General features: G+C 35.7%; 2 protein-coding genes across 17 annotated transcripts in view; both read right to left on the reverse strand.

Moving 5' to 3' along the window:
- Positions 1–1,760: 1,760 nt before the first annotated feature.
- Positions 1,761–17,537, reverse strand: LOC127841994 (testis-expressed protein 36-like). 7 transcript variants are annotated; one of them, XM_052371280.1, is made up of 4 exons: positions 17,508–17,537; positions 13,059–13,202; positions 10,313–10,393; positions 1,761–2,432 (listed from the first exon to the last, which is right to left on the reverse strand). In XM_052371280.1, the coding sequence occupies exons 1-4, from the start codon at positions 17,520–17,522 to the stop codon at positions 1,935–1,937; spliced, it is 738 nt and encodes a 245-aa protein (XP_052227240.1). In that variant the 5' UTR covers positions 17,523–17,537; the 3' UTR covers positions 1,761–1,934. The 7 variants fall into 7 exon arrangements, with proteins under 7 accessions (XP_052227240.1, XP_052227238.1, XP_052227241.1 ...); XM_052371278.1 differs by lacking the exon at positions 17,508–17,537 and adding an exon at positions 17,026–17,357; XM_052371281.1 differs by lacking the exon at positions 17,508–17,537 and adding an exon at positions 14,434–14,591.
- A 543-nt stretch (positions 17,538–18,080) lies between these two features.
- Positions 18,081–23,051, reverse strand: part of LOC127841986 (C-terminal-binding protein-like) — a 71,957-nt gene continuing 66,986 nt past the window's right edge. For all 10 annotated transcript variants that reach the window (XM_052371263.1, XM_052371262.1, XM_052371261.1 and 7 more), the window contains one exon: positions 18,081–22,868. In XM_052371263.1, coding sequence (XP_052227223.1) covers positions 22,715–22,868 — 154 coding nt within the window. In that variant the 3' untranslated portion in view covers positions 18,081–22,714. The remainder of the gene's footprint in view (positions 22,869–23,051) is intronic.

The raw sequence follows: 23,051 nt of genomic DNA on the forward strand, positions 1-23,051 counted from the left end.
GGGTCAATGTCTTTATTCCGATCTGTTGATGTAAGAATTGCTCATTATCTTGTTCCCATGCTTTCAATATACCCAAACATTGATGAAGGCATAGGGGAGCATGCTTTTTTTATTGATCAATATTCCAACCAATATTCGCTTAGAAAATAAGTTACTGGGGGGGGGATATATTAATTGCAATTTTAACAGAGTGGGGATAAAGTATGCTTTACAACTAGCTGTTACCCATGAACCAATATTGTAGCATATATCTCATATTCAAGTTTTTAAAAGGTCATAGTTCAAGTCAAGGGTCGAGTGCTAAGATTATGAATGAATTAGAACGTCTTTTATTGCGTGCACAAAGTCAGTGGTATCCATGATGGGTGAGACAGCAACTTCTTTATGGGCTATTACCCCATGATGTTTCAAACTTCTATTCACTTAGTAGGGTACATCTTTTTTTACGAGGACCCATATTCACCGTGGAATTCTGAGACTTTACCCTTTACCACTTAGATACGTATGTTTACATAATGTGTGGTCCCTTACAAAGTTAAATTTAATCAAAGACCTTTCTTAGTACATTCAAGTTTTAAAGGCTTCATTTCCAACCCTTAAATACTGATGAGCAGCAAACAGCATAAAACCTTAACAGACTGGGAGTTACTCGCAGGCTGTTCTGGTTTTATGCTGTTTGCACATAGCCATTTTCACTTTGCTTCCGAGTGGGAAAGGATTTACACTAAAAACTAAGAATCTACTTTAAATTGTGATTTACCAAAAATACTTCAAAGTCAAGTCTAGCAGCACAGTGAACACCTATAAGAACATATTTCTTTCTTTGTGTAGAACAATATATTAATGATATAAGATCCAATTAGCTCTTATATAGGCAAACTCTACAATATATTTTTTATTGAGTTCATGTGTAATCTTTATTTTTAAGTCTAAAAATGTGTTGAAGAATACGGGCACAAGTTTCTTTTTCGTCTTTATCCAACATGTTTTTCAATGACAATTAAGTTTAAAAAATATAAAAAACAGCTTGATTGATAACATGTTTTGTTACTGAAGCTGTACATTCGTAAATTAATTTATGTTTACAACTTTTGTTTTCTAATTTTTTTATGCTTCCCAATTCTATTTGTATTTTTCATGTTCTTTATTTTGTGTTGTTTCTGAGAGAAGTGCCTTGGTTGCGAGTAATTTGAAATATCATTAAATAAATGTATATGATGGAGTAGATAACTTTGGAAAGACAGTACATTGTTCCAATCTCAGGAGTTGTCTCACTTTAACCCAAACATTTAATTGAGCCATGCTCTGTAAAAAGGGGGTTAAATGCATGCATAAAGTGTCGTCCCAGATTAGCCTGTGCAGTCCACCCAGGCTAAACAGGGACGACACTTCCCGCCTTAACTGGATTTTAACTAAGAAGAGACTCTTGAAAGGAAAAACATCACAAACGCGGAAAGTGTCGTCCCTGATTAGCCTGTACGGACTACACACGCTAATCTTGGATGACACTTTGCGCACATGCATTTAACCCCCTTTTCAAAGAGCAAGACGCGATCAAATATTTCAATTGTGTGGAGCTAAACCCCATTTGTCATGTGTATGTCTACAGTTCAGTTGGTAGGTGTTTCTGGTATGATGCAGCTTTGTCATCATGTGATCAATGATGGCTTTTATTCTGATACATATTGGCACTCTTTGCAAGCTTTTTTGCTGCATAGTGTGTTTTTTTTCAAAATGAAAAGAAAACCACAACAATAAAATAGTTTTAGTGATTTTCCTTCTGTTATTTTTCATATGGATTATATTTCATAGATCAGTAACAACCTTTAAAAACATTATGACGTTTTTCATTAACAATTATTCAACACATACATAAAAAATAGTATATACAATATTTTGTTAATATTAAGTCTATCAATGAATCTAAATGTAAACTAACTACACCCTGTTGTTTCTAGTGACTCAAATCCACTGAATCCTGTTGAGTTGAAATTAGAACTCTGGTTGAAGGCCGCTCCGTAACGATTGAACATATTGTCTACTACAGGCTCAGATCTACGGTCATACGGCGGGTAAACGTTCCTCTTGGAGTGGTACGAATATTTCCACGGGTTGTGCTTCAGAAAGGGTTCCTGGCTTATTGCCAGCACCTGGGTACCAGTCTTGTACTGGGGAGCATTGGTTGGTACCCAGGCGGTTGTCGTGGTTGTCAGGGGGACAGTCCCTGGCTCTGCTGGCGGTAGGGACTTGTGGAACCGTCTGTAGCGCGGTGGTTCGGTCGTGTCCCGGCCCTTGTACGTGTTCTGGTAGGTGCTGTGGTAGTCGTAGTCGATGACCTCGCGTCCGTAGTGTTTCAGGAAGTTGGTATCGGTAGTGTGTAACCTAGCCTGGGGGTCGATGAGGGTACGTCCCAGCTGCCTGGTGGTCTGCCCCTGGAAGCAAGGCGTAACATAATGATACTAATCGTTTGTGACATGAGGAAGTATTATAAACTTATTAAATTCTTTAGCTTACATGACTGGTTTCCCCTGATAACATGAAAACATGATAAGAAGCAATTTATATTCATATTAGCCGCTCTCTGGGCAAATAGGGTAAAATGCACCTGCATAAAGTGTTATCCCAGATTAGCCAGTGCAGTCTGCACAGGCTAATCCGGGATGACATTTTCAGCCAAAACTGGATTTGTGCTAAGAAGAGACTTTTTTTAACGAAAAATACCTAAAAGCAGAAAGTGGCGTCCTTGATTAGCCTGTGGAATACGTAGGCTAATCTGTGGTGATACTTTACACACAGCATTTAGCCTTCTTTTCCCAAAGTGAGGTTCATATAAAATATGTGGGCTTTGAGTATTTATAAAAAAGATTGTTTCACTTTTGTTTGTTCACCTGACATTTTATTCTGATATGAACGTGATAAGAAGCAACAACTTAATATTATATATAATTATATTCACTTTTTTGAGAATAACATTCATAAATCATAATCAGAGATCAATTCAATTCATATGCAAAGATGATTACAAATTAACACACAAAAATGAAGATATATATTGTAATTTTAAATTTTTTTTTTTTAATGAACATGAAATTTTATGTCTTAAAAAACACAACAAATAGTGAGGTTTAGTTAATTTTTTTAAAGGTAAAAACATGTACAAAATCTTTCAACAAGCAATATTTTACTTATTTAATATAAATTTAACATTAAATATAAAGAGTTTGCAAAATACCTGCTAAAGGGGCAGTTATGAATGTTCATTTTTAACTACTAAAAAAAATACTGAAACATGTACACAGTTTGAAAAATGATTTATATTGAGGAGAATGTTTATCTTGCTTTTCAAAATATCTCAAGTCAACAGCTTTTATTCAAATGCATTGGCGTTTTCTGATAAGATATGGCAAGAAAACTTCAAGGTTGAAACGTTGCTATCAGTTGTTCAGACCTATGGTTAAGATTGCAAATTGAATATGGTTTCAAGTAAGCTTAAATAACTGACAAAACATTTACAGACGTTATCCATTAATCCCCAGCCAAGTACAATCCATTAGAACAGTAAATATTAGAAAAGTGTTTTGCCTATGGCTGTTTTTAACTTTAAGTGCAAAGTATACTCAACAGACTTAAAAGAATCTGAATTAAATAAAACAAGAGATTGCCAAGCAATATGGTCCCCTACCGTTGAAAATCCACCATTGTCAGAATTTTTTATATATTTTTTTTGTTGCCATAGCAACCAGAATTCTTGACTAAGGAACAAAATGAAATGACGTGCATAATCTCCATATTGCCATCTATCCATGTTTAATGAAAAAATATGCAGAACTTTTAAAGTTATCGCAGGATCCAGAAAAGTGACAGACAGAGCGCAAACCATAAGTCCCCTCCGGTTTCACAGGTAGGGGACAATAAAAATAGTGCAACAGTCATGTGCGAAAAAGAAAGTCGTACAACTAGCATAAAAATAACATAAACATGTATTACACAGACTAAACACAGCTGAGATTTCTGTGTTTGCCTAAATGACACCAACTTAAGCACGTTTGCTGTGCAATATTTGAAGACCTTAGCCCGTAATTTAAAAAACAACAACACACGTTTGCTGTGCAACATTGGAAGACCTAAGCCCGTAATTTTTTAAACATTAACATGTTTGCTGTGCAACATTGGAAGACCCTAGCTCGTAATTAAAAAAAAAACACGTATGCTGTGCAACATTGGACGACCTAAGCCCGTAATTTAAAAAAACAAACATATTTCAATATTATCAAGATCAGAAACCATACCCATCAGGGGCAAGAGAAAGGCTGTTCAGAAAAGCTCAAACCAACAGATTTTTAGCTCATCTATTTTTTGAAAAAAAATTATGAGCTATTGTCATCACCTTGGCGTCGGCGTTGGCGTTGGCGTTGGCGTTGGCGTTGGCGTCGGCGTCCGGTTAAGTTTTGCGTTTAGGTCCACTTTTCTCAGAAAGTATCAATGCTATTGCATTCAAACTTGGTACACTTACTTACTATCATGAGGGGACTAGGCAGGCAAAGTTAGATAACTCTGGCGTGCATTTTGACAGAATTATGTGCCCTTTTTGTACTTAAAAAATTGCAAATTTTGGTTAAGTTTTGCGTTTAGTTCCACTTTTCTCAGTAAGTATCAATGCTATTGCATTCAAACTTGGTACACTTACTTACTATCATGAGGGGACTGGGCAGGCAAAGTTAGATAACTCTGGCATGCATTTTGACAGAATTATGTGCCCTTTTTATACTTAGAAAATTGACAATTTTGGTTAAGTTTTGTGTTTAGGTCCATTTTATTCCTTAAGCATCAAAGCTATTGCTTTCATACTTGCAACACTTACTAACTATCATAAGGGGACTGTGCAGGCAAAGTAATGTAACTCTGACTGGCATTTTGACAGAATTATGTGCCCTTTTTATACTTAGAAAATTGAAAATTTGATTAAGTTTTGTGTTTAGGTCCACTTTATTCCTACAGTATCAAAGCTATTGCTTTCATACTTGCAAGATTTATGAACTATCATAAGGGGACGGTGCAGGCAAAGTTATGTAACTCTGACTGGCATTTGGACGGAATTATGGGCCCTTTATACTTAGAAAATTGAAAATTTGGTTAAGATTTATGTTTTGGTCACTTTACCCCTAAAGTATCATAGATATTGCTTTCATACTTGGAACACTCACAAACTATCATAAGGGTACAGTAAAAGGACAAGTTGCATAACTCTGGTTGTCATTGTTACGGAATTATGGCCCTTTTTTGACTTAGTAACTTTTAATATATGGTTAAATTTTGTGTTTCGATCCACTCGAAGTATCAAGGCTATTGCTTTCAAACTTCAAATACTTACATGCTATCATGAGGTTACTGTACCTGGCAACTTGAATTTTACTTTGACCTTTGAATGACCTTGACTCTCAAGGTCAAATTATTAAATTTTGCTAAAATTGCCATAACTTCTTTATTTATGATTAGATTTGATTGATACTTTGATGAAACTACTCTTACCTGACATACCACAATAGACTTCACCCAAACCATCCCCCGTGCCCTCCCCCCCTCCCCCCCCCCCCCCTAATTTTTTTTTTTTTTTTTTTTTTATAAGATCATCTCACAAATGACCACCACACCCTCACACTATACCCCCCACCCCACCCCCCCCACCCCCCCCCCAAATTTTTTTTTTGATTTTTTTTTTTTTTTTTTTTTTTTTTTTTTAAGATCATCTCACAAATTATCACCACACCCTCACACTATACCCCCCCCCCCGATTTTTTTTTTTTTTTTTTTTTTTTTTCGCTTTTTTGGAAGATAATGTAATAAATGTCCACAACCCCACACTATACACCCCTCTTCACTCCACTCCTCCCTCCTTTGTGATTGAAAATGAGAGTCCCTTCACCTTTAAAAAGAAAATAGATGAGCGGTCTGCACCCGCAAGGCGGTGCTCTTGTTTTAAAAATCCTATTCACTGCAAACTACTGGTAGATAATTATGATTATGCACAAAAAAGAACCGTCTTCATGAATGTGGTATTGAGCTTGTTTTAAATTACCATAGTCTGAAATCCTGCACTTATCGACAAAACTTAGAAGCCTTTGTTAATGGCAATAAAAATTCAATGTCATCATTGTATCAAGGAATAGAATTTCATTTAAATCTTCGAGAGAATATTGAACAATTTCTTTGGCGCATTGTTATGAGGGAATGGATTGTTACGTTAAAAATAATTGATCTAGACCCTCGGAGGATAGAGCTTATGTATTCCCTTGTCAGTGGTTTAATGCAAAATATTAGACTGCATGTGACAAAACCAATTTAAAGAGCTATTTAATTTAGTTCTCTCATTTGAATTTCTAGAAAACCTTTCAGATGTTTGCTCTTTACACTTCTCAAATAGTTTTTGTTTAAACTTTATTTTATTTTTTATGAATTTAAATTTTCTATTTCATATAAAATGGACCAATTTATTTTATATAAAACACTGTGATAATTAGTTAGTGATGCTGTGAAATAGTTGGTAATGTAAGTGTTTTATCAATCATATTTGACAGGTAGTGTTTTGATATTGAAGTGCTATGTTTTGTTCGTAATACCATAAAATCCATGTATACATGTTTTAATTATGATTATAATCATTTTAAACAGTTCTTGTTGTACACGGCCATTGTCAGTTCTTGTTGTACACAGCCATTGTCAGTTCTTGTTGTACACAGCCATTGTCAGTTCTTGTTGTACACAGCCATTGTCAGTCAAGGAGATAATAAGAGCAGCGTTCTGATAAAACTGGGCTTAATGCATGTGGGTAAAGTGTCGTCCCAGATTAGCCTGTTCAGTCCGCACTGGCTAATCAGGGACAACACTCCGCTTTTATGGTATTTTTAGTTTCAAGGAAGTCACTCCTTACCGAAAATCAAGTTTAGGTGGAAAGTGTCAGCCCAGATTAGCCTGTGCAGACTGCACAGGCTAATCTGGACTGACACTTTACACATATGCATTAAGCCCAGTTTTCTCAGAACAAGGCTCATTATATGAATCTTTTGCTGCTGCAAAGTCAATGCATGTTGTATTCTTCACTTGTTGCATCTCAGAAAGACACCGCCTTAAAGAACAATAATTTACATTCTTTTGTACATGGTAATGTAGATCAACTTCATAAGTCATACATGTATTTCTTTGATCATTTGAAGCTGTCAGTTAGAACTATAACTGACACCTGGAGCCATTTGGAAGTCAATACTTGAAAACAAATTCAATTTAAATGGAATTAATAGGAATGTTTACACAGTACTTAGCAGCTGATAAAATATTCTTCAAAAGTGTAAAGAAGCTCGTCTGAACTGTGAGGCAGTATTTAAAGTGGTAATTCTCATGTTTATGTATTCGATTAGTTGGCCCAACTTCAATATTTCGCATATTAGATTGAAGTAATTCGGCAACTGTTCTTCACAAACAATGGAACACTCTGTCTATATATTCTATAACAAGAGGTCAACCAATATTGAATATCTACAGACGGGCTCAGGTTTCGGTTAAATACCTAGCTACTTATTTGGCCTTGTACAAAATTTGATTTAAATGTATCAGTCTTTCTTGTCTATGTACATTGGTTGGTATTTGGACTGTATTTCTTAATTGTGTTGTAGGCAAATAAAAGTTTGTTTCAAGTTATTCAACACAATGTTTGAATTGTTGACATTGATATCAATAATAATGCCATACGTATGTTTGCCTAAAGGCAGAAGAAATACTTATGAATGCCATAACCAAAATGATGCTGTAAATAATGACATGGTTGGTTTAAATACCCTTCTCCCAAAAAGTTTATGAAATGTGCATTTAAACTTAATGGCAGCGTATTTTTTCTGTATTTAATGCGCATAAAATAAGCATTAGATACATTTGAAGAAAAATTCATTATTAACAGTAAAAGGTGTAGTCTGCATTTTTCCTGTGTTAATATCCTGGAGTGTGTACTCTCAAGTACATTTTTGTTGTGTTTTAAGGATATTTTCAAGTCTTTTAATACACTTTTTTGGTAAAATATGAAGAGAAGTACAGAAATAATACATGTGTGTAATAAATGTTCATTTAATGTGCAGTCAATACAAGGCCATTACCACTGCGTTAAATTTTCATTAAATATGATATTTTTCAATAATGTTTGTTTTACAACTGTGGTAAATAAAAAACTAAATATTTATACGTTATGAATAGTTCATAAGAATCATATTCATGAGACTAGAGACATTTAAATTGATAAAGTGTGCAATTGTCATGAATATAAACATGACAAACAGGCAGCTTGTACACTGATAACAGAATAAAATCATTAACTTCTGTTGATTTCCCACGGGCACAATACTTTGATAAATTATATGGTTCACATTATATTGAGTAACATGATATAAAGTTTTTCAATTAAAAGCATTGCCATCTTCAATAATGTACAAGATTTTTCTGATTATGTCATTAAGGTATTTCAACAGAACATGTTGCTAAATAATAAATGTTGATCACGATAAAATAAAACACACACAGAAAAAGAATACTTCATATTAATATTTGTATATGTGACATCTACTGGTATGCAGTTATCATGTAAAATTATTTTACTGATTTTGTATTTTGTTTTGTTGTTTTTTCGCCTTTGGGGCTGGGGGTCAGCATTATGCCAGTCATATCATGGGGATCAGTAATCTGTTGAAGTTGTGTGCAAAGTAACTACAGCTTCTACAATAAAAAGTATGCATCTTCTACTATAAAAAGTGTAACAGTATAATATTGTTAGACATTTTGCCTTTGCGCCATATGTAACTTAAATAAACAATTTGTGCTTAATAACACAGGACCAGTACATGACATGAGGTGTTTGGCTTGGATTTGCATCTATGAAAACTAACAAAAGCAACATCCATTGATCAAGCAATGTCTCTGGAGCCAAAAAAACACAACACCATTTTATTGTGCAAGTGCGAGTTGTGCGCACGCTTACTTCCGGTATTCGATACATCCACTGTGGGCGGATGGAGTACCTCGAATATTCCTATAGCAATTGGATATTATATGGATACACAGTTACTAAAGCAGCTGTGCTTGGCACATGCGCATCTCACTTCGGTGACCTGGGGTTCCATCCCAGTACAAGGTGCATGTGAGTTTGGTAGCTGGTCACCATACCCCCCCCCCCAGCATAAGACAACACCAACATTCAATATCTCTGTGTAAAATTTCATAGCTGGAAATTGCAGCTATAATTCAAAATAAGTCCCAATGATAGGGAGTCTAATAAGCAAATTCTCATCAAATTTGAAATACAAAGACATGAGGCAGCTATGAAAACATGCATAGGTCAATATTTGAATTTGATGGTACCTGTATTACAAAAAGTATCCAAAGTCGTCCCCAATTTTGAGGCAAACAATAAAAATGTGGGATGTACAAATTGCTTAAATTTTATACAAGTAATGTGTATTAAATTTAAACAAATAAATGCATCACCGTAAATAATTCTGTAACAAATATCTGTCTGAACTGATTTAGTATTATTTGTACATTAGACAGGTGTCTTTTTGACAAATAAGTTCCTGGCAAATGAAACATTGCTTGGCAAAAATTGACACTACAACTGGCACCTAGCCAAATATCTTTCTAAGACTACCTTGTATTTGAGTATATGTAATTTCCAATACCATTTTTGTGCAAAAATATACAAAAAGCAAGACTAAGCAGCCTAGGTAAACCCATCAATTAATATTTCAAAATAAGAACATTCCAAGAACCATAACCATTATACCATGACACTGTATGAAAGCAAAGCTATCTGTATGTACATTGAATAAATATTAAACTGGTTACCACAGCAACTACATTTAAATGCATTATATAAGACGAACTAAAATGTTATCGTTACTTATATATTTATATTATTTACCCTGAAGTAACCTCTCACGACCTACATTTTGAAGGGATATATGTAGATAATATTTGGTATTAAATATAAAAGATACCATATTTATACAACGCTACACTGTTCTGAGGATTCACGGTTCCTCATAATTTATGTTCAAACATGCGAAATAAGAAACGCATCACATGAGAATTACAAAATGCATAAGCAGTTTAAACGTAAAACAATATCAAATGAAGTACACATTTATCTTTTAAATAAACACAATCGCGCAAAGTTGTTTTGCCATTAATGTAGCTAAGGTTTCTTGGTTTTCTTTTTTCCACAAAAGGCCATCAGAAAACAATCTGACGTTAACGTAACTACGGTAAAGTCACTTACGTCCCCGAAGTAGATGCCGTGATTCTGGAAGGCGTTCCTGTTGTCATGCTCGCTGAACTTGTTGGACATCCGGTAGTTTCTCTGAAACATAACGGGGGCATTTTTAAATAAATGCACGTTCATTGGATGATATCGCTTTATGCTGTGGTCCGAAGAGTTCTCTTGATGTATTTGAACTACTGTATCATCTAGTTACTGTAATGCGCATGGTTTTCGGTTTGAGCGTATTAAAACAAATATGAATCAACTGATTTTATGACATTTATTAACGTCTATTGACTAACGTATATTAAGTGCACATATACATTGAACGGGAACAAAATGACATTTAAGCGCAATTCAACCAGCAAAAGCCGATCGTTCATCAACATTGAACTAATTATACATACATGTATACACAAATAGAAATATGTCCCAGACTTACTACACATGTTTGGACACTTATAAAGCCACTATTTATTCTTAATTGAAAATACACAGACTTAAATATATAGATAAACAAACTCCCACCCTTAACAAACATGTATACACGATATTTCAGCAGTAAAAAATGGAACAAAAACATCAAGCAGTTTGACGGAAGTTCAGTGCATACAGTTTTTATGATAATTATTTATATTCTATGGTTGACAAACGGAGAAAAGATAATATTTCAGCCAAGGCTTATCAAGGCAAAATTATTTTCTTTTCGATCATCTACAAATTAAGTTCATTCAGCTGTGATGTTTGAGCGAATTCTGGCAAACAGTTACATAAAGGTTGTTAACTCTTTCAGCGCTGGAACCGAATTTTGAAAGCCTTTGCAAACAGTTTGGATCCAGATGAGACGCCACAGAACGTGACGTCTCATCAGGATCCAAACTGTTTGCTATTCTGATAGTATTCTTTGGAAAAAAATCGAAGAAAATGCTAATTTAAGAAATGCAGCAGACGACATTTTAGCAGACGACAAATTTCCCAGCATGCAAAGGTCGTTCAGCTGTGAACATTTTAGCGGGATCCAGCAGCCCATGCAGCCTTCAAAGGGAGTTAAAAACAGACTTCGGAACGGACGAACGGACAAGTGCAATTATTAATGCCTACCGCTCAGTGTGCAAGTTTTAGAAAGAAACATCTTTTTTATCAGAGACGTGTGCGGACTTATGCATATACACGAATACAGTAAACGGTAACCGCTAATCAAACTACAGTACGTGAGTGCGTGTCATTGCTGAGTTACCAAGTAGGCCTACTCGTCCTTTTTATATGCAACCATGTACATATATATATATATACACATGCATATAAATTGATGTTTCCTTTGTTGAGATGAATTTATAGTTAAATGGTGTTTGCAAGAAACGACACTTTGAAGACAATTTAATAAAAAGTGTAAAACAACAACACTGTGTACATTGTACATCGGATTTTTTTTATAAAATGTGTTTTATCATAGTAACATGTATGCATTTTTTGTTAAAACATATATGCATTTGTTATTCCATCCCCACACACCGACGACATGAAAGCACATCTAGATGGTAATGAAATGAAACAAACTTTTATCAGATTTACCGGATGTTTCCCAGAATTCGGCCGATTGTTCCAGAAATACGCCATTCATTAATGTATGTCACCTTTGTATTGTGTAAAATCCTATTACAATTTCAACCGGTAATTCCAAACAAAAATCAAACGTATTTCTTATTACTTGCTCTGGTAGTATCTCCTTGTTTTGAAATATTTACTTTAATAAAGTTCAAATGCACAAATATTGGGTCCGTATCGATTTCAATGCTCTTGACACTGTATAGAAGCTCTTGAAACGCCGTTAAGAGTTCCGCGCGATATGTATTTCTAAATGCTATTACACGGCTCATTGAACTGCGATCACATTAAAGATGATGATGCACTTACGATGAAATAAATAATCCTTGATGTCATATGTTTAATTCACGCCTAATTACTCGTGAATTTTAAAGTACACCGTGCACGTGTACACACATCTTATGTCCAATGGAATCGCACTGCGTTATAGTCCGTTATTTGCGAATACAAGTATACACTTATTCAGAAAACATTGAATATACAATTTGACTTTATGAAATAATAAAATTATATTTCCCATTAATTTACAACCGACGCCACTTTTACATTTAATGCCTGCAATTACGGCAATATCTTAGGACACGAGTGCCCGCGCCAAACAAAACACTCGGTCGTCACTTGGTTACGAAATACCTCGGGTGCGAAGATGGCCTCTTGATATGCACGGCCTTCCTGTGCTTCGCGTGCTACAGTACGCCGATTGTATTGTCATTTATTCCATATTTGGGCTCTTAAAACCTAATCCTAGTCTTTAATCCAGGATCTTTTTAACTATTGAACACACAAAAGATGGCTTCAATATCTATTTAAATCAAGATAACGCATGTTTCTGTCAGATATTATTTTGTTTAAACAGACATTAAAGACGTTTGTGCGCCTGTAAGTGTATTGAAATATAGCACTCATGTTTGATAATAAATGTATTGATAAATAGGGAATACTACACTACGGTTGTGTTCCGATGGTTTGTATCGCACGATTGTGTATTGTGTGGGGTTGCACACGGGGCGAGTTGAATACAATTTCACACAATCAACGAGTGCGATTTAAAAAACTTCGAAACACCACAACCATTTAATATTTCATTTAAAATATACCTTTACACAATAAACTGTTATGTGTAAACGTATAACTTCTGAACATTAGTTCTACTGCCTACCGTGGATTTCTCGGCGAACGGCGGTGGTGGCGGAAGTGGCTGCTGCGCAGACGTTGAGCGGTACGGGCCGGCCAACATAGCGCCTGTGCTCGTGGTCTCCGCGCGTACACCTGCCCCGGCGGACTGGGCTCCTCGGTGAGAGAACTGAAACAGATCGCGTATTAAGAGATTCGACATATCGCAAGCGGGATCGTGGCTCTCGGAGTAAAACAGTGATTGGTAAACGAGCTTCACTTCTAAGTGATCCGGGATCAATATCCTCTCCGGGTGCTTTGTTGGTGGTGTTTAATCCACATAAAACTTGAATCTCTTTTAGTTAAAACACAATAGCTAACCATTGCATATATGACCTCAGCTTTCCCTCCCAAATTTCTCGAGTAAGCAGATGTGGGATAGAGTCCGCGTCTTTCAATAATGCTGACTAAAACGCGGAAAGGCTCATTAAACTTCAAAAAACACCCACACCTTGCGCCGGGATATCATTTTGACCCGGAAGTGATATATTGACTCATCAAAGCTTTGCCTCTCGGGCCGATTTAACGTCCCGGTCCTGCTTGCCCGACTTGTAAGCGTTCTATAATATAATATGTGCATTTCAACAATTATAAATTGGTCAGCGCTTCCCTTCACAATATGTATAGCAGTTGAAGAAGAAATTAATATATTTTCTACCTAATGATAAAATATTACATTTCTGCAGTGAAATAACAGCAGTGAAAAGAACAACTGGTTATTTTTAAAGGTGAAAAGAACATTTTTTTCGGAACTCCTTTTTCTATTTTTAGATTATCATAAATAATTATTTTATTTCTTTCTATTATCAGGAGTGAATTAAAATCGACATGGGGCAATTGCACTTTACCGGTACGTAAAAAAGAACGGAAAAGCGTACTCTAACCCTAACCCGCAACACCTAACACCTAGTTAACGCAACACCTAAAGTAATAATCCTTTTTATCCTATATATTTCCTTAGTATCGGGGGCTACCGCCCCCAAACCCCCGCTTTGTCGATAGTGGTAAACAACTGCATACCGGTAAAGTGCAATCAAGCCATCGACGGGACATTCCACCGAATCCAACAAATTTTCTTTTTATTTTATGTTCGCTTATATAATGACGTCATTTCGTCACACTTATCTCCGAGAAAGGGTAACCTTTCAGCGAAAGGGAAACAGCTGTTAATTATTTTCTTGAAAAAAAAGGCATAACAGAAACAGAAAATGTGTTCATGTCAGTGTAAGATCGTTTGTTATTTCACTCGTGATCATAGAAAAATAATAGTTTCACTCGTGGCGCGTTTGTTAATACAAAACGATGATAAGCGTTAGTTGCGTTATTATTATTTTTTCAAATAAGATTGAAAAAAGGCTCACCATATCAAAACATGACGGATGACGTTATTTTCGTACTTGACGGCGCTATGAACTGGCGCGAATAATGCAGATACAGAAGAAAGTGCCCGCGTTGCTGTGTGACGTCGATTGTTTTATTAGCGATCGCGAGCATTAATTCCGAGTAAAGAACGATATGGCAGATATCAGCCGCCATAAGGAAAATCTTAACAATCAAACAATAGTCTTAATGCGACCATCTGATTTCTGTAATGTTTATAAACTGTTATTGAGTACATTTTATTGGGCGCAACCGGATTGTCCCGTATGAAAGTCGCCACCGGAAGAAGTCTTAGTTTAGTGCCGGGAGATAGTGCAAAGTCTTTTAGTGCTCGATGTTGAGCACCCAATGTCGTTCTCATGGCTTTAAAAAAAGAAATGCCGCTTATTAACCGTCATGAATGGTCTTTATAGTTCTTAAAATAACTTCGTATTAAACTGAGCTGCATTGTTCTCCAACACCAACATGAGCTCTTCCACAACTTCATTGACTTTAAGAAAGCTTTTGACCGCGTTAGCCATGATGTCCTCTAGCATGTTATGAGATGATTCAATATTGACTGGTGCAAGTCATTCAAGAACGCTACGGAAACGCTAGCAGTACAGTACTTCTCAACGGACAGCAGAGGGGCTTCTTCAGGACATCTGTTGGTGTCCGTCAGGGATGTCTGTTCTCTCCTCTGTTCAACCTCTTCCTTGAGAAAGATAATGCAGAAGACTCTCCATGACCACCACACCTTTATCTTCATTGATGGAAGACCCATCTCCTACTTGAGATTCATTGACCTCATGAGTGGCACCAGCAGTGAACTTCAAGATCTTACCAAAACACCCCTATGAAAGAGCAGGAGCATACGGTATGGAGGTCAGCACGGAGAAGTCAAAGATCATGGTGAACAGCACGAACAACACCAGTGCAGGCATCACCATGAACGGCGAGAAGCTAGAAGAATTGACCAGCTTCGAGTACTTGGGTGCAACCCTGTCCACGGATGTGACCAGTACCGCTGAGGTCCGAATAAGAATTACCATGGCGACCGCAGCGATAACCAGACTAATCAGGTTGTGGACAAGCAGTTCCATCAGCTTCTCCACCAAGTACAAGCTCTACAAGTCCCTCGTAGTCTCCATCCTACTATACGGCTGCGAGACCTGGACGCTTCACTCGGACACATAACGCAGGATACAAGTAAAAATTTGCATTCTTACATAAATGTCTCCGAAGACTGTTCCGCATCTCCTACACGGAACACAGGACCAACGAGTACGTCCGGAACATGGCTGCAGCACTTGTTGGTCCACAAGAGCCATTTCTGGCGACCGTCAAACGAAGGAAGCTGGCTTGGTTTGGACACGTCACCAGGACGTCACCAGGCACGATTCTCTGTGCAAGACTGTTCACGGCGCGCTAGAGTGGGGTCGACATCGAGGCCTTCAGAAGAAAAGCTGGACGGAATATGTAAAATAGTGGACATCCCTTCCCATGGATGAATTACTCTCAGCAGAACACACCAGACCTGACTGGAGGATTTTTGTATCGTCGTCCTTCATTTCCCACCAACGGCCAAACCGGTCAAGAGATTGGTGATAATGATGATAATTGCATTCTTCGAATAGTGTGAAAAACATTCCAGCGAAGTTAAGTAACGGCCTCTTTGTTCTTTGAACTAAATCAGTTTGGAACAGTTCTGGTTGAAACGGCAGCTTGATAGATAGTATGGACGGTTGTTTTTAACAACTTTTGTTGTTTTTGACGACACTCGCAATTTTCGGATGCCATTTAAAAAATACTGATATACAATTCTAACGATCTTTCTTAAACCAAACGCACGTTTAGTAGAGAAAAACCAAACGGAAATAAAAAGACTAAAATGACGGTTTAATATCTTTATAGATAAAGCTGCTCAAACGCATAGTTTGTTGTAAGTAAACAAGAAATTCAATTCATGTTATGATAAACGATGTATCAGTACATGAGTATACAACTGGTCCGAGCTCATTAAAGATTCAGAGACGATAACGCACCGATATCGTGAACAAACAACTGGCTGCAATTTGCCAAACTAAGAAAAGAGAAATTGACTTCTTTTCTTTTAGACTTCACTGTCGTCTTTCGCACTTAGCCTTTTGAACGAATGTGAGACAGACCTTTTCAAAGTTGCTTCTTTTTTATGCGAATATAATTGCACACACGTACAATTAGTGTATAGACGTTCCATACGTTTACAATTACGCCGAAAACCGATTTCTTTTCCAATATTATTTATTGTTAACTCTGCATAAAATTTGAAGTATATACAAATGTATATAACGTTAATTCACGGAAAAGATCTAAGCGTATAGATGTAGACCTAGGCGTCTACATGTAGACCCATAGACGTAGATCTCTATTTTTGTATTTATAATAATAAGCTTCAGGAGTAAATTAATAAACAAGAAAGCCGATTTCTGGGGAATATTAATCTGAAACCAATTAAATTATTAAAAACTCCAACAAGATACGTCGGAAAATGATCTATATTAGATATTTAAAAAATCCCGAAAGAATTTAAAGTTTAAAATAGTAATACTTACCCATACACCGACTTTCGTCGAGTCAGGGGCGTTTTTCCTTCCCCTGGCCATATTTCCAACAGTATAAAAAACGAAACTTAAACAAGGGTAGTTCTTTATAATACACAACTATCATAAATGACTGTATCTATTTTGCAATCCCACTCAACTTCAACTGTCTTTTCATTAAGCTATATTATATTGTTAATGTTTTAATCTGTGTTTTCAAGGGATTATCAGATTTATAATACAACTGTTTTCCTTTTTTAAATCTCTTTCATAGAATAATCAATCGTGCGTATAGTATCGAATTGCGTTGATTGGTTTATGCGCGCTAATTTTGACCGAATAACGTCGTATCAATACCATGCTTACGTAGAAAGTAGCGCCTTAACGACGTCAAAATGATCAAGTTCCGAATTTCTATAACCACAATACTTACAATTCGTTTGAGTTTGATTGTTTTAAATATAATTAATATCAATTCTTTACAGAAAAATCACCTTGTGCAAGAACATTAGTGTTTCCGATCGTCTGCAACGAATAAGTCACTTCGAGTTACTTCCCGTATCTATTTTCTGCAACGTCGTGTGTGTAGGTCCCTCCGCGTCTTCACGTCATTTAGGCTCGATTGGTCATTATGAGAGACTTCGACAACGTCGGTATCGAATTTTTTTATTAATTACGGTAATGTTTTCATATCAGTAAATTAAATTACGTTTTAAAATGAGCTACTTTTTGTACACAAACCTCATGAATATGAATCTACAAGTCACTGAGGAATCGAAACAAACCATGCATTAAATAGTTCTCATAGGCGGCGTAATGTAACTTCCTAGAATTTTACTCAAAACTCATCTTGCTTGCGAAGGGACCTAAACAATAGGTCCTTGGCTCGCGTCAATTGTATTAACAAAGTCTAATGTGGGGCAATTTAAGAGCGAAATTTGGCTGCTTTAGCCCCACTCTAGCATGGTTTTAGTGTAATCACGGACTATAGATATACGCTGCGTGGTGTAATTTAGCACTGAGATTTAAAACATTGAACAACCGGATAATAAAACAACAACTTCGGATCGCTTTGTACAAATGTTTATTTATTAACTCCAATGTATTGAAACTTGGACAAGTGATATGAAGAGTTTGACTACGATATTGGTCTTCTACAAACTAAATGACACATCAGTAAACAAGCCACCGTGCTCTGTACACGTCGCGGAACAATCTCCGCGTCTACACGTCGCGGAACAATCTCCGCGGCAGCACTCGAATCGTACCTCTTACAATTGTAGATTTGCAAAACAACAATTTCTAAGAGTTAAGAAAAAAGCCCCAAAATAAAGCAAGACAATGCGATGGTCATACGTCATACAAAAGGTACAAATATAGTAATACACGTATGTTCACCATCAATCAAAAGATAGACAGACAAGTACAAACACTGACAAAACTAATGCGCATTCACACCTCATACATACCATACAACTACTATACAATGTACAAACGACGGAACTACTGTAATGCTTTTTAAAAGAGACAGATAACAGACGAATTTCAAACACTCATTAATTTCTGACGACGGTCCTTTTAAACTTTTATAATGTACGTTATGTTTTAAATTTTTTATTAATTGAACAGAAAACATCTGTAGATCCAGTGCTCCACAGTATTTTTGTTCTATTAAGTATGGTCTAAATTAATTAAAATTTTGTTTAATATTTTCAAAATAAACAGCGTTATAACCAAATGTATTGAAGGGATAAACATACTTTTAAGTTGCGATTTATAACAACATTTCAACGCTTCCACTGATTATAATTATGTATTTTAACAATACAAATCAAAATAGCCAGCCCCGGTTTTCATGCCATAAGATATCAATCACACATACATAAATGACAGGGATGGATATAGAAACTCAAAGATTGGCCGAACTTAAAACTTTGGAAATAATTAAACATTTTTAATCCTGTATGGAAAAACTGCAAAGAATAATGACAAAATGCAGTTTCTACAAGAAGCAAGATTGTTCAGGTTGTATAAAAATTCTGCACTAAATCTGCATTTAAGTAGAACTATTATTTAATGTCTAATTTAAATTCTGCATTCAAGCAGTATAATTGATGAAGTTTTTTTTCTTCAAATTATGCATTCAAGAAGCACAATTTTTTTTATAGCCCAGCCCTGTCTACATCCAGTGGTGCAGGAAAAAACAGATCAATCTCAAAACTCAAAACTTGCAACGTCCCATAAAAATCCTATAACATCCTATAGAACCTTGGTTATTGCAAAATGCCAATGTAAATATCATTAATAGAATTAAAAAAAAAACATAGCAGATTCAGAAAAATCAAAGGCAATGTTTCTCATGTTGATAATCGCACGCAATCTGAAGAAATTTTAAGTTAAGAATTTTGAATGTTTTCAAGATTTGAATTTTCAGCTGATCATTGCTGCCTGAAAGTTTTACATGATTACAATAACAGAAATAGCACCACAATCTATACAAAAACCATGTACACAATCAATGGAATAGTTCCAATACATGCACAAGTCTACCTACATATACAAAACTGTCGATGAAAAATACACCTCACGATGTCTTCTCTAGTGATAATCAAACGCATTTACCATAGTATTCCAGTGTAAAAAGTTAAGAGCACAAAGTATTATACGAAACAAAACATTGACGCTCAAGTTTCTACATTTAACAGAAGTTTGACCCCAGAATGATACCGAATTCCCATCCACACGAGAGACAATATCTTTCCCGACATAACAATCATTATTATTCAGACATGATTAAACTTTTATATTGCGCATGTAGACATGGTAACACAGCAGAATGATAACAATGAGAAAAGAAAACCAGTCGTACAAGAAGAGCTTTAGTACACAATGCTTGGTGCAATTTTGATTTCAATTACAAACATAAATGAACAGTATAATACAATGCATGGACCATACACTGACCTCCACATTTGGTACATTAGTATAACAAGACAGCCGACACAATAAGAACATGAAACTCAATATACAAAATGAGCCTTGATCTGGGACAACTGGGCATAATGCATGTGCATTAAAGATCATCCCAGATTAGCCTGCGTAATCAGCACAGGCCAATCATGGATATCACTTTCCACTTTTATGCAACTTTTTCGTTCAAAGGCTGTCTCTTCTAAAAAAAACAACACCCTGTTTAGGACTAAGGTGGAAAGTGTCCGCAATGATAAGCCTGTTTAGGACTAAGGTGGAAAGTGTCCGCAATGATAAGCCTGTGCAGAATACACAGGTTAATCTGGGACAACACTTATTGCACATGCATTAAGCTCATTTTTAACAGAACAAGGCTTCAAAATCCTTGACATATCAAAAAGCTTACTGAAAATATACTTTACGCACATTTAAACATGGTGGGCAAACAACAATTAAGAAATGTCCATTTAGACTTCACTGATGAAAGGTCCCTTAATGAATTAGCATCCAAACTTTACAAGATGTTTTCATTTGTGAACATTTCTTTAGCGTTCATTTATCGACCAAGGATGTGAAATGTCATTTGCATTTATTTCCAGATTGTTCATTCATCAACCAAGGTTGTTGCCTGCATAGAAATAGAAAAACTGAAAAAAGGAAGATGCTGTCAAGGTAGAAGAATTGAATATCATTTGAGATCATCGTTTTTAAAATAATGATAATGCTAGTGTGAACTGAGTGCTTTCCCCCTTACATGTTAATCAAATGGGCATGACACTCATCGTGTGATAGGCCTCTTGACAAATTATTCATTTTATTTTTATTATAAACCTATAACCTGAAACACTGCACATTTCTGGTATCAAATAAAGAAGACCAGATCAAAATTTTGCACTTCACAGTGTCAAATTCATTTCCGTGTTAAATGTCTCCATAAACCGGACATTTAAATGACATTAATATACACATCAGAATGGAGACATGATTGCATGTAAATATTCGCGTAGTTTAGTATTATGTTAAGTTTATGTTTAGAATTTATACATCCTTTGATGTGTTGATGTTTTGCATCGTAAGAAGGTATACAACTAATATCGTTTCAGCACTTATGAAGTGTTACATTTGTCATCTAATTACAAATATGCCAATTTATGTTCGCAAATTATTTAGTTACTTAAAAATACATCAATGTTTTTGTGTGTGAATGTACATTTTCAACTTAAAAATTTAATATTGTCATGGAAACTTTATTTTAGACAAACACTGGATCAAATGCAAACAAAAGCAATAATTTACCTCCATAATAATGCAAATACATGTACAAAATATTTTCGTTTCAAGAATACAAATCGTCATGTTACAAAAAGAACTTAATTAAACTAAATTTTCAAATTGTTCACACTCTGTCAACAAAAATATCCCAAATCAATTCCATTAATTCCATTATCCGTAAATGAATATTATCAAATTGAAAACTAAAACATGTCCATACAAATGAAGCATTTTTACTTGGTAATTGCTAAGTGTCAGATAAAAACTGAATAGGGGTAAATTTTTTCAATGTCAACATTTGTTAAAATTGAACAAGGCCCTAAACTTTTCAACTGATGGTTCAGACAAATATTATCAATGTCTTATTATTTATACATCATTGTTGTAATAGCATTTATAAAATTTTAACAATATTGATAAAATTCTTACTGGCATTTGCATCATTTAACAAAATGTATAGGTATCTTTTTTTTATTGTAAATCTCTTGAAAAAAATGTTCAGACTGGTACCACGTGCAAAAATTTCGCTTAAACATAAAATGCTTTATCATACATAAAGTCCACATCAGTATAAACTGTATGTATCCAGAAAGTACCATTTAACAAAAGAGAATTTTCATTGGAAAATTATCACACATGTGGTGACATTGGAATAAATTTACAAACAAAATTTGCATGTTGCACTGCTATACTGCTATTTCGGCTCCCAAAACTCGATCAGGCACAAAAATGCATATACAGTTCAAAAGAGATAATTATCTACAAACAAACATTTCAGCTAAACTAACCCAAGTGTGACATATTTGTAACCCTACTCAATCATTCGCATAAAACCTCGCTGTATCCCTGTTATATTGTCAAAGATAATGTCAAAAGTCCTCGAAATTATGTTATCCAACGACTTCCATCTGCAAAGCTGTTAGATTCACAATACTCATCTGTACAGAAGAGAACAAATCGCACACATTTTGCAAGAGTTTTTGTACACATTGTTATACCTTTTGGACAAGGGAAACCACTTTAGTTTACCTGACATTAAAGGTACATCACTCTTAATTCCCATAAGTGTCTCTCACTTTTATCAGTATATCTGATATTTTCTTTATCGTCTCCATCTTTTTAATGTCTAGCAAAACATATCTTTCTACAATGATTAAGTCAAAGATAAACTTTGAACTCTTTTGACCATGAAAAAACCGCAAGAAAACACGAACAAGTCAATGACGTTGGAAAGTTTGCTTTTTTACGTTAATGAATATTTCACAAATGACATGGAGGTGGGAAGGGGGAGATAACTTGGGCATGTAATCGCATATGTTCTTGTGTGATGGTACGATGTTACGACAACGAACATGAGGACGATGACACAGACGGAGATTACGCAGGTTAATGCACGTCGGAGCCCTCCTTGGCCATGTGGTTGCCGGGCTCCGTGGAGTGAGGCGCTGATTGGTGGTTGCTATGGGATACGGGAGGCTGCGGGTGGTCGTGAGGGGTTGTGGAGTGCACACCTCCCAGGGCCCCCACTGCCGCTGCTGGGTTTGGGTACGGGAACGGGCCCCCGTTCATGCCATCTTGGTAACCTGTGAAGGCATAACGCATCCCAGTTGGCGCTGAAATAAACAACAAAAACACTTATTACTACAGATGTGCTTCCTGATCATTTTCCTTCACAGACATTGCAAAATCATAAATTCCCATAAAAATTAGTTCAACCCGGTCTTTTTTAATATGTCTAAGAAAATGGCAGTTTTTCCAAATAGAAAAAAAATTGCAACAAAAATTGTAACAATTTT

This window comes from Dreissena polymorpha, chromosome 8 (assembly GCF_020536995.1).
Source record: "Dreissena polymorpha isolate Duluth1 chromosome 8, UMN_Dpol_1.0, whole genome shotgun sequence".
NCBI lineage: Eukaryota > Metazoa > Mollusca > Bivalvia > Myida > Dreissenidae > Dreissena > Dreissena polymorpha.

Bases quoted from the DNA above. Each gene is read 5' to 3' on its own strand.
- LOC127841994 (XM_052371278.1), bottom strand. From the start codon at position 17,076: ATGGCCAGGGGAAGGAAAAACGCCCCTGACTCGACGAAAGTCGGTGTA. The intron at 10,394-13,058 runs GTAGGCAGTAGA...GTTATGTTTCAG, and splicing joins CGTTCGCCGAGAAATCCACG to AGAAACTACCGGATGTCCAA. The intron at 2,433-10,312 runs GTAAGTGACTTT...CCTTGCTTCCAG, and splicing joins ACGGCATCTACTTCGGGGAC to GGGCAGACCACCAGGCAGCT.